This window comes from Zootoca vivipara, chromosome 2 (assembly GCF_965207765.1).
Source record: "Zootoca vivipara chromosome 2, rZooViv2.hap1.1, whole genome shotgun sequence".
Lineage (NCBI taxonomy): Eukaryota > Metazoa > Chordata > Lepidosauria > Squamata > Lacertidae > Zootoca > Zootoca vivipara.
In genome coordinates, this window is record NC_142584.1 from 45,903,672 (window position 1) to 45,916,027 (window position 12,356).

General features: G+C 40.9%; 1 protein-coding gene across 2 annotated transcripts in view; it reads left to right on the forward strand.

Annotated features, from left to right (window-relative positions):
- The first annotated feature begins 1,253 nt into the window (after window positions 1-1,253).
- DOCK2 (dedicator of cytokinesis 2) overlaps window positions 1,254-12,356 on the forward strand; it is a 255,397-nt gene continuing 244,294 nt past the window's right edge. For both annotated transcript variants that reach the window (XM_060271721.2, XM_088661767.1), the window contains exons 1-2: window positions 1,254-1,483; window positions 8,179-8,262. In XM_060271721.2, the coding sequence (XP_060127704.1) occupies window positions 1,444-1,483; window positions 8,179-8,262 (124 nt within the window). In that variant the 5' untranslated portion in view covers window positions 1,254-1,443. The remainder of the gene's footprint in view (window positions 1,484-8,178; window positions 8,263-12,356) is intronic.

The following is a 12,356-nucleotide window of genomic DNA, read 5'->3' on the forward strand; positions in this document are numbered from 1 at the left end:
TGACAGAATGACTAGAAGAAACAGAACATTCTCATTGTTTCAACAAGTCACTTTCTGGTTCACACCAAAACGTTACCGTACTTTAAGGTGTCCTGACAAACAGAAGGCAGCTGCCCATCTACTCCAGTGTTGAAATAATTTAAGACAGCAAGTGTATCCACACCATGAAAACCTCCAAAATAAGAGAGGGGTGGTGACCAAAATGGTCAAATCAGATAAAAGTTTGCTCGGTGAGCACAGAATGGCTCATTGTGGGCAGGGTAGAAGGAAGACTGGCAGCACAGCTTGAACTGAAGAGAAGTAGTCTGTCCTGCAGCATGGGTGAAATGGACTGCTGTGTAACAACACCAGGCTCTTAAGCACAGATATTACTGTTTGTTGGGGATGCTGTATCTTTAATACTGAATACAGCTAAAGCATTCTGTTGTTCAGATCCTGTAGTTCCCACTCCCTTTGATAGGAACCTGGTTTTACCATGGCTGCAGCCCCCATTTTATCCTTTTCTCAGTGGCGTCTCAATGTTCCTCCATTGTTCTGCCTCCACATTTCCGACCTGATCAGGCTAATGGAATAACACAGCAAAACTGCTGCACGGCCTTTCCCTAACAATACCCTTTCCCTTGGAAGAGGCTTTTCTCAGGTTCTCCATGTTCCTCAGTATAAAACAGAAAAATACAAATCCTGCCAGGCATGGGGGAAAGCATACTTTTGTCTTTTATGGCTGAAGAATGAACATTTGGGAAAGCATCACAACGGGAGAAGTAAGGAATCGCTTGTACATATAACCTTTCCCTTAAAATTTTCATGTCTTGTACTGTAGAGTTAACCATGTGATATGCAAAATAAAGCTAGTACAAAGCTCACAAGCTGTTTAAAAACAGAAGGACAACTAAACAGAATCTTGTTTAAAAGCAGGCCAACAATATATGAAATATGTACCCGTTTTTCAGCTGGGGGTGACGGGGGTAGGTAGGGTGTTGCTCCTTAAAAGGTGCTGTAATACATGTCACCATTAAAAAGGATGGAACATGAAGCAGCACCTCATGAACTGATCTTGCCACCTTGGGAGGAACATGTGGTGTCTAGAAGCTGTGTGATTTGCTTAGCATGTAGTGGTGGTAGTAACCATAGTCCCCTTACGTTCCTATTTGCTTGTGTTGCTGCCATTGCCCTGTCAGCAAGGCGCCCGCTGTTGCCCCTCCTCCACGTAGAAGCATCACTTTCATTTAGCGTAAGAGCCTCGTTGAGGACAGTGCACAGAAAAAGAGGAAGGAAGCTGAGGGGCTGTGAGAAGAGCAAAGCTCCCTGCTGCAACTGCAGCAGTAGACAAACTTGCATTGCGATTCACTTGACTCCATCCTTGAACATTGCTGGTATTTTATCCGGTACCAAACAGCTGTTCTCCTGAATCACAGCTACCCTAGCCTGCCGGACTTGTTGGCTATGGCTCCTTGGCAAAAAACCGATAAGAAGATTGGAGTGGGTATGTATCATGCAAGCTCCTCTCTGGGGTTTTCCTCCTCTGCAGGATGTGGGGAGAAGTGTCGCAATGCACAAAGATAAATCAATTTGGTCAGCAAAAAACCCCAAACATTTAAACAACAAAATAGCTGTTTTGTGCCTTGTCTGATGGGTCTATGCTGAACACACACATCATAAGGTTTCATTGATACTTGCTTCCAAGGAATCTTTGCTTAGTACTATTTCCCGATTCTCATGGAAAGTTCTGTGGAACTAACTAAATTTGAAAAAAAAACCAAAACCCTTTGTCTTGTGATAACCAAACTGGAATCTTAGACATTCGTGTTCTTCTGAGGCATTGACTCAGTTATGCAAGTTGTCCTCTTATTGTCTCTGTTATAAACAGGAAATGGAAAGGGAGCAAGCACATTTCCAGAAACAAACTGTGTACTGTGGTCCTGAGACTTTTGTTTTACTGGTTCCAGGTGTGATCTTTGGGCGCATCATGCAGTCACCTAGCTGGGTCTTGTCAGTGCTTGAAAATCCCTTGTCAGTGCTTGAAAATCCCATCATATGTGATGAACAAAAGGCAGGAAATAAATGTGCTAAATAACTAAACTTGTACTTATGTGTTGTGTAGATTGTTTAGTCCACTGCTTTTAAAATCTTGTTTGTTGAGATTGTTCATTCATTTTCCAGTGGTAAAGTAATTATAACCCACAGCAAACTACCAACTAATTACCATGAACTGTGCTGGGTTAGGAGACTTTCTTGAGAGAAATCATTAAATGAGTGAACACGGACAAAGCTTAAACATTCAACCCCATTTTGAAACTCAGGAAAGGCCGTAGCTCAGTGTCATGCAAAAGGTCCCAGGTTCAATCTTCTGGGTAGGCTGGAGAAGATTCCTGTTTGAATCCCTGGAGAGCCACTGCCAATCTGTAGACAATACAAACCTAGCTGGGTTGATTGTCTGACTTGTCTAAGTCAGCTGTGATGATGACAGAGCAATCTACACATTCTGATTTGCTTGATGTTGTATGAAAGTATTTGGATTTCTGGAAGAAATGCCAGAAGCGAAATACGATTGAATTTCAGTGCAATGATATAGTAACATTGCAAAATTATTCAAAACTCATACTAGGCTTGGTAGTTAGCTCCTTTTGCAAAACTAAAGAACCAAGATACTGACTTCTCTCTTGTGAATGGTCAGAAGTCTCTTGCTGCCTTCTGAAAAGATTATTGGGCCCAGTGCTTGAATTACTCTGGCAAAATACTACCACATACAAAATACATAGCCTCTACCCTTGTCTGTATATGTACTGAATATATTTTATAATTCTGCTAGTACATAATTCATACCTCTAAAGAGCATATAATGCACATGCAATCCTGCACTAACTATGGAAGAGGAATCCTAGTCATCTTAAGGTTTTACAATTGCAGCAAAACAAAGGGGAGCCTTTAATGTGTTAATGCACATAATTTAATTGATAGTGCTCAAGAGAAATGAATAGAGCCAACAGTCACAATAAATTTTATTTTTTTCATGGAAAATCCAGTTATGTCTGAGTCTTACCTACACAATGGGGACTTCACCTCACTCTTCTCCCCACTGAGCCCCCTGAAGACCTGGAATTCCACTTGCATAGCATATGTTTTTCCCCTTGGTCTTCCTTTAGACCTAGAGTAGACCCACAAATAGTGCTAGTTTCACCATTAAGACCAGATGCCAAGATTTGCTAAACCACACAATTTCTGTAGTGAATAGGGGTAAATGTCAACAAGCACCAATTATAATTCTTGCTGCTGTTACAGTCCATACAGGATCTAAATGGTCAGGCTGAATTGCATTTTAAAATATACACTTCAGCATTTAGCTGTAAGGAATATTGATGGTTCTGCTTATAATGGCAATGATTTGGGTTTTTTAAATCTTTTTTTTTTAACCTAACTTTTTTCACATTTTCACCACATATGTTAATGGAGCATTCTTCCAAAAGAGATTTGGCAGGCACCCTCACTTTTGACTTTCAAGCATCGCCCAAAGACCTTTCTAGCTGTTTCTTTTTTATTTATTTTTACTAGCCAGTCACTTTAATTATTATCTATATTGTTTTTACTGGCGGTTTTTTTTTGTACACCACCCTGCTTTCATAAAATGTTGGTATAGATATTATTTTATAAATGAATTAAAAATAAATAGGAAGTGTGCAGCACGTTTCTTCTCACACTACAGTGGTACCTTGGAAGTTGAACAGGATCCATTCCGGAAATCTGTTTGACTTCCAAAACGTTTGGAAACCAAGGCGTGGCTTCTGATTGGCTGCAGGAAGCTCCTGCAGCCAACCGGAAGCCGTGGAAGCCGCGTCGGACACATGAAAAATAGTGATCAAGTTGCTAATACAGTTGTGGCTGTTGTCACTTGGAGAGGCAGAAAAAGAAAAAGTGCTATACTCAATGTGACAGTGTTGAACCCTATTATCTGCAAGAGAAACTTGGATAATATCTCACCACCCCTGGAGAAATTTGGAGGACCCCACCCTCATTATTTTGTCTACAAATAGAGTTTTGATAGGCTATCTCCACAAGCTGCAATAGAAATACTTCTTAAACCTTACTTAACTTGTACAAAACCATGTGGTAAGGTTTAGAAATGTACCCTAGCACAGCAAAGTCCCAACATCTAGGTAGGGACCTTTGCATAAGGAGCAGGAAGATAATGTTATGGGCTTACTATCAGATTTCTGTGAACAAGACTTTCCAAAATGTTGAACTTGACAAAGGTAGTTTTAACAGCCCTCAATAGGGGCTAATGGTTGGGAGATTGCTTTGTGGTGCAGGACTACTCTAAAATGGTCAGAGAAAGGGCCATGGGCATACCTTCTCCCATAGCTCCCATAAACTAGGTTTCTCTGTGAAAACAACAGAAATTGCAGTTGTGAGTAGGAGACTAAGGCAGGCTAGCAGCACTGGGTGAGTGGGCAGGTGTTCCTTGCTACAGATCTGATGTAGGGCAGTAGGGTTGCTGTTTAAGCTGTCCATGACCACCTCTGCTCAACCTACCTTTCTTTGAATTCTACGAATTTGTAAGTAAACTCTATTACAACCACCGCATCCAGTGATCCCTCCTTCCAAATAAAATCAAACCCAAGCCGTTCTCACTGCTCAGGGAAGTGGGCCACACATAGCCACAACATGTCGTGCTAACCAAGAGTAAAATCGGCTGTGGCATCTTAAAGATCAGCAAATGCAGCGTACCATGAGCTTTCATGGCCCGGAAAAGAGTTGGTTTCAGCTGGCAGACATACACACACACACCTCTGAAAATTCAGGATGACACTTCTAAGTATTTGACAAGTGGCACTGGTCTGCAGAAGCTTACACCACAATGGATTTATTTGACCTTCAGGTGCCACAGGACCTGTTGCTTTTCAGTACAATAGACATCCAGCTGGGAATTGTTAACCAATTTGAGTTTTAATGGGACCAATCTTTGGGATTGAGGAATTTGTTTATAGTGCCCTGTATATCTTGGCTCCGACAAAACATGCATGTTCCTGCTTTATTCCCCCTTTCCCTTTTTAAAAAGGAAAAGAAAAGAAACAGGACCTTTATACTTTCAGAAGACATTAAACTGTAAGTTTCCACTTACTCAGAAAACATCAAGCTTGCAAAACCACTTCCTTTGTCAGTTGGTTGATGTCACCATACTAACCCTTTGTAAAAAAGAAAAGAAAAAGGTACCAGCGGCAAGCAATGCAATATAATGTTAACACAACAATGCTCTGAACTTTGAGTTTTAGTTTCTTTAAATGAGCACGACGAGTAATGATGGCTTAAAGTACCGAATATGCACTCTGCCCCCCCCCCAAAAAATCTGGTTTTTGAAAGATTCTTTTAAATGCCAAAATCCATAGGAAATAGTTTAGTTGTTGGTATTTATTATTGTTGTTGTTTTGTTTCTTATACCCTCTCATTCAATTCCAGGACAGCTAACAAGAAAGGTATAGCTTTTTTTTAAATAAAAAAGTACAGTGTGACAAGATTGCTACCCAAATATTGGATCATGGAAATACATTGTCTGCATAGTCTAGCATACCCCTCAACTGTCCCGATTAAATTGGAGATCGGGTTTTGGGGGCTCTGCTTTCACATGGAAACATGGCCCTAAAAGGGGCGCATCCTGGTTTTCCGTGGCAACATGTTGGAGGGTATGGACTAGCAGTGTGCAAGTACCTGTATACTTTTATAGGTGGTCAAAAGGTTATACCCTGAAGTCAGAAGTAGTTTTAAAGTGTTTTTGAAAGAGAGGGAGAAAGAAAACCTTGCCAAAGCTGGAGCCAGCTCCAAGTTGGAGATGGAATGGTGAGGGAGAACGGAACAAAAATGGAAGGCGAAGTGATGTAAAAGCTAAAGTACTTAAATATTAAACACTTTTAGGTTTTTATCCGTGAAACTGACCATTTTGTGGAAGGGTCACTGTTTTAACTTAAGAATGGAATACAATGTATCACAAGAACAGCTTAACAAACCATGGTTATAGAAACTGCATTGAGCTGGTACCGTGATTAGAACTAAATTACATCAAATACTCTGGATATCTGAATCTGGGTCACAGGGTATGTTTAGAGTGCTTAAAGGGGCGGAAAAATGTGAGAACAAAATGCACTCAAGTTTTGTTTTTAATTGTTGCTGAGATATAGTTTTTGTTTTGTTTTGTTGCTGCTATAACGTGAAACAGCCTTCTGTGGCTTTTTCTGTATTTTGGCCAAAAGCACTGGAAAGAATGCCAAGATTGATTTCTGAATGGCAGTGAATTAGGGGGACAAGAGGAGAACTCAGAACAATTTGAAGCTGTTAAGTGTGTGTTCAGGACTTCAGTAAATTGATGCTTTAAGGCTATTCAGCCCAAGCCAATTTCTTTAAGATTGAAAGTCCAATTTTCACTTTGGAACAAGTCTAATTCTCACTCCTACCTTCCAAGTTGATTTAATAAAAATTGCAGATTTGCTTTACAAATGGTATTATGCTTTGGCTTAGACAAGCATACTTGACAGTACACCGGCTTGTATCCAGAAGTGCTGTTTTACAAGCAGAAACCACATCAGCTCACCAGTGCAAGGTTAATACTGTCTTTGAGGCAGGCTGCAAATAACTATGGATGCTGTATTATTTGGAGTTTATATGGTTTTATCCCTATAATTGTTTTATAATTGTTTATGAAGTATTTCATTACCCTTTGTTTACGACTCTGGAGTTTTCAAAATAAAATGTTTTGAGAAATAAAAGCAGTTTTGAGAAATAAAACACTAAACAAATTAAAATGGTAGCTCTTTGATCCCTCCTCCTCGGGTGCAGGTCTCTTTTAGTGTGTGGTTAAAAAAAACAGTCTATAAAGGTTGCCACACCCTTTAGTTGCTTTATTTTGGAGACGTATCACTTCTGCTTGCTATCTGCATATACTGTATTTCTTATGATTGATATTTCAGGTGTGAATTTCCAATTAATACACAACCAAATCATATCAAATCTCTTTGTGCAGGTTTTAGTTTATTGGTCTCAAACAGGGCATCTGAGAGGGGTTTACAAGGGATACTACTGTACCAGGCCCACAGACAGAAGCAGGCCCAGATTCTATGACTCCATCTTTTAACAAATATGAAAGCTCCTTTAGAAGGAAAGTTTTGAAGCAAAATGTTCAGGCACCATTTGAAGCCGTTGTTTTTATGGCATATGAGCCTGCTCCCTTCTTTCAGTGATACTTTTTGGCCCTGCACCCACTCACAAAAGAGGATACAGGTTGCACATGATGCAAAAGTGTGAGCACATTTTATGGAGATGTCTTTTGCAAGTGAGGCAGAGAACTGAACCTTCATATTCAGTTTATTTAATATTTATTGCTGTGTTTCTAGTTAAAATAATCATGTTGACATAACCTTTATAAAGGTTCCCATATTGAGTTGGCTCATATGCAGTGCTAAGATTTAGCAGGGCTGTCATACGTCCTGATTTTCCAGGACATTCTTGTAGCTTTTACTAAAAAAACAACAACTTTTGGGTTGTCTTGGGTCTTACTTTTTGAAATACGTCAACCCTAAGCTATAGTTTGGTGTTACATGCATGAGCCTCAAAGGTTGGGCCTTCCTTTCTGATGTGGCTGTTTTGAAGAAATCAGAAGATTTGGCTTTCGCTTTCAACAGTCATTACTTTATTACCGTATGTCCAAAGTCAGACACACTGTACCTAGTCTTAACTATGGTTTAGGAAAGCAAGGCAATTTCAAACTGGAGTTGGTGATCCTGCTTTGTCTTTTTAAAGCGTACTTTACACTAACCACAGTTCTTTGTTCGGATGAAGCAAGCTTCCAAATTTCTTGTCACTGCACCAAAGGATGAAATGGGAGTGGGTAGCAAGCAAGCAAATCCAAGGCTTGCTCCCATAGCACCAAATTGTGGTTTAGCATCTTGTCTAAAACACAGCTGTTGTGTTTAAAATGTTAATTTGATTGAATCCATAACAGCTTATTCTGTATTTTCACAGTTTTAGCTGAATGAGTGTTATTTTTTAGTGTAAATAAGTATATAGGGAATTTTTAATTTTGTCTACTGCGTCCGCCCCTTGGTGCTGATGTAGTACATGTTGTTGATACTATTTCTCTTGTCTAGTCTTTAACCGTAATAAAGTTTGATTTATTGATTGATTGTATTTTCACAGCAATATCCAATTTCAGAGCGGCAAGAGTGCCACATCTATCTCTGCATATTGGTGATGTAGTCCATATACTGGAAGACTGTGAAGGTGAGAAATAATTTTTGGTTTGTATCTTGCATCATCACATTGAGTTATGAGCTCATTGGAAAGGAAAAAATTCCTGAGACAATGCTTTTATTACTGTTGTCTTGAAACATGCAGCCATCACGCTTGCTTATTTAGAAGCATATTTGTTCCCTGAGTGCATTTTTGGTGAATTAATGAGATTTTACTGTTACCCAGATGTGACTTCCCTCCTTACACTGAAACTGTGATGTCTGTATTATGAATACAGTGATATGAATTATTAGGTGAAACTTGTTTAACTTGCCTCTTTTCACCTGCTTGTGGGTTTTTTGTGCAGGTTTTGTGGTAAAGCCATCAGAACTAACATAAGCAGAACAACACTTCTTAATAAATAAAAACAGCCTTAATTCTGCTAGTGGTTTTGGTTAAATGATAACCAGAAATGTTTTATCCGAAGTTGTAGCCATAAAACAGGCTTTGTAGGTTTTTTTTTTGTAATGTGGCAGTATACAAACAACTATGCTTGTGGAAAGAGATACCAACATGTGAACTCAAATGAACATGATTTTTAAAAATACGATATATAAACTATGAAACAGAGAGAGGCCTTCTGGTGCTCATGTGCCCATGCAGCATGAAATATTCAATGTGACTAAGAGGCTGAGAAGCTGCAGTTGATTCTCTAGTTTGACTGCAACTACACATGTTTGTTACGTTAATGAGTCTTCTCACACTGTCTGTTTTTCCAAAGCTTGGTTTGCTTTCCAAATGATATTGTCCGATGCCTCTGTAGCTTAGCAAAAGTCTAGGATAGGGTTGCCAAACAAAACATGGTTAAGCAAGGTTGTTGGGTTCAGGAATTACACCAAAGCAAGCTATGGCTGGTATGCTGGCAAGAAACCATGGCTTCTCATCATTGTTCCCAGAAAAGAAACAATGGTTAATCTGCTAGGCTAGGTTCGGACAAACTATATTTAGCTAAACAAACCATGGCTTAGTTATATGTCTGAACCAACCCAATATTTAATTTGCTCTTAGCTTTTCCTATAGTAGCCTTGTATAATTTTAACCATCTAGGGGTTTTTTTAATTAAAAAGTTTTGTGTTGTAACCCACTCTGGGTTCAGTAGTATAATAGTGACAAACAAACAAACAAACAAACAAACAAACAAACAACCTCCATGGAAGAGGCCATGTTCTCCATCTGTTTGAAAGGCAGGTGAGAAGCAGGAGAGTGACCTCCTTCCTTATCCTTCCCTCTTCAACCAAGTAGCACCTGTGGTTGTAGTTCCATGCAGCAGCAAAAGTAGGTTTCCCTTATTATCTTGAAACAAAACAAAAAAAAAAGTGATTTTGCTCAGTTCCTTTTTAATTCAAAGATTTTTTTCTTATTCATTCTCAAGGGATGGCATTCTTTCAGGGGTTATAAAGCTTGAGAAAATGCAACTTTTGGATTTCATAAATGCATCATTAACATGTGAAGGTTGTGTGCTCAGAAATGAACCACAAAACTGCTGGATTGAAAGCCAGTACTGGGGAAAAAAAAATGAGATGGCAGAGTTAATTTGAACAAAGGCAGACAGCAGCCCCAGACGTACTGTAGGTTTATGTCACAGATGAGATTAGCACAGATATGAAAAAGTTACTCAATGTGTTTAGCATATTTCTTACCAGAAGAGGTCTCTCTTGAGCTACAAACATTGACCCGAGATCCTTAAAAAGCATTTTCTTCAAAAGATAGTTATTCCAGGGAGAGTTAAGTGACACCCCATAGGCAGCATTATGGGTCTTGTCTTGTCTTGTCTTGTCTTGTCTTGTCTTGTCTTGTCTTGTCTTGTCTTTTTCTCCTGGGTCCTGTGATTCAAACAGCATACCTTGACTGCTTCTTCCTGTGTAGGATTTACTCAGTGGTGCACTTAGGTAATTTTCGACTCTAGATTTAATTTTCTTACGGAGGGACCATTTTTAGATGGTAATGTGTATTACTTGGCTTGCTTCAAAATGTGATAAGGCAGCTTTGGAAATCCCACAGGGTGTACTTCAAATATTTCCCCCTTGTGTATTGCCCTTCCCTATTGTCCAGAATTGCCTCAGCTTCCACTTTTGACAGTTACCAAAGGTGGATGAGTGTCTGGGTTCCTTATTTTGTTTTTTTGACCACTTGCCAGTGAGCTTCCAGGTTCAAAGAGGGGCAAGCTAGGATGCCAAAAGGGGAAAGTGAGGCACTTCTGATCATGCTGAACTGTCTCACAACAGTAAGAGTTCCCACCCCATCATTCTGTCCGGACACTGAGGTCCAGTGCCGAGGGCCTTCTGGTGGTTCCCTCGCTGCAAGAAGCCAAGTTACAGGGAACCAGGCAGAGGGCCTTCTCGGTAATGGCACCCGCCCTGTGGAACGCCCTCTCATCAGATGTCAAAGAGAAAAACAATTACCAGACTTTTAGAAGACATATGAAGGCAGCCCTGTTTATTTTAATATTCTGTTAGAAGCTGCCCAGAGTGGCTGGGGAAACCCAGACAGATGGGCGGGGTATAAATAATAAAAAATTATTATTATTATTATTATTATTATTATTTTCACTATCAATATCAGTAGGAATAGGAAGCATGGGGTGGGAGTCTTGTTCTTGATATGACAGTGTAAGTCCATCGGCCGATGGATGAGGCCTCCCTGGCTTGCTTATATCCCTCTGAGGTTTGGGGGGCAAGTATATCTGGCTGCCCCCACTCTGCACAGGCCTGATTCTAACAATCTAAGTGATTAGCACTTTTAATGGCCTAACCCAGGCATCCCCAGACTTCGGCCCTCCAGATGTTTTGGACTACAATTCCCATCTTCCCCGACCACTGGTCCTCTTATAGCTAGGGATCATGGGAGTTGTAGGCCAAAACATCTGGAAGGCCACAGTTTGGGGATGCCTGGCCTAACCCTATACCAGGCACCCCCAAACTGCGGCCCTCCAGATGTTTTGGCCTACAACTCCCATGATCCCTAGCTAACAGGACCAGTGGTCAGGGATGATGGGAATTGTAGTCCAAAACATCTAGAGGGACGAAGTTTGGGGATGCCTGCCCTATACTGTAGTGTTAAATGTCTGGCTTTGAGGCTGACAAACATTAATTAATACTGGTTGCTAAGGGAAATGCTTGAGCTGGCTATGCTGCAACATGGCTGTACAGCAGAGCTTCTGCCGTGTCCTGGATGCTATGCTGAGCTTAGGCTCAGGTGGCTTTTCCCTCTAGGAAATGACTGTCAAAGCAATTCTGGCTCCCACTGGTAGATTATAGTCTAGTCCGACAGGCCTGCAAGGCAAAGCAACCTCTGAAAAGGATGCTGTTGTGCCTCCTGACTGGAGGACTGAGCAAGACATGAAAGCTATAATCAGAACAGAGGGGGGATCAGCTAGGAGAGAAGTAACATTGCTGCTCGCCCCCCAACCCAGATTATTTTGGCATGCTGCCCTCTCCCTTCACTATATATACAGTGTGGTTGCGATCCAAGACCTCCCAGAAATTCCCCTCCAAAAAAACTCAGACAGACACATCATTTTAGGTTTTGTTTTTGGCATAATTTTGGCCACAACTTTATTTAAAATTACAAATTAATTTTGAGTGTTGGCCTTAGGCTTTGGTTAATCTTCTGCCCCACGATGGGACAGGACCAGCTCTGACTTCCTACAATAGGAAAGTCAAGTAAACACTACCTTGGTAGAGGAGATAGCTGCGACCAGGCAATCTCCCCCACCAGAAATGCTCCCCAAGGCTCGTGCTCTGTACCGGCCCCAGCCCCGCCCCATTGCGGGGGTGTAAGGACTAGAGCCCCGGAGCCCCAGGATTCCTTTAACGGAATACTTCTATAGAGCAGCACTGAGGGGCATGCACCTCCATGCCATGCCCCTCCCAAACTCATCAACCAAAGCCTAACCCGCCAACCCTAACAAGTTGTGACTATTGCTAAGCAGTAGGCGAAAAACCAGATGGCAACAGCCAATCAGCCAAATGGAAAAAATTCCTACCGGCCCCCGAATACAGGCGGCACCATAGCAAGGTCACTCTAAACCTGCAAGAAAAAGAGGGTGGGTGGGTGGGAGATTAAATCAATAGCAAGAATGGCGA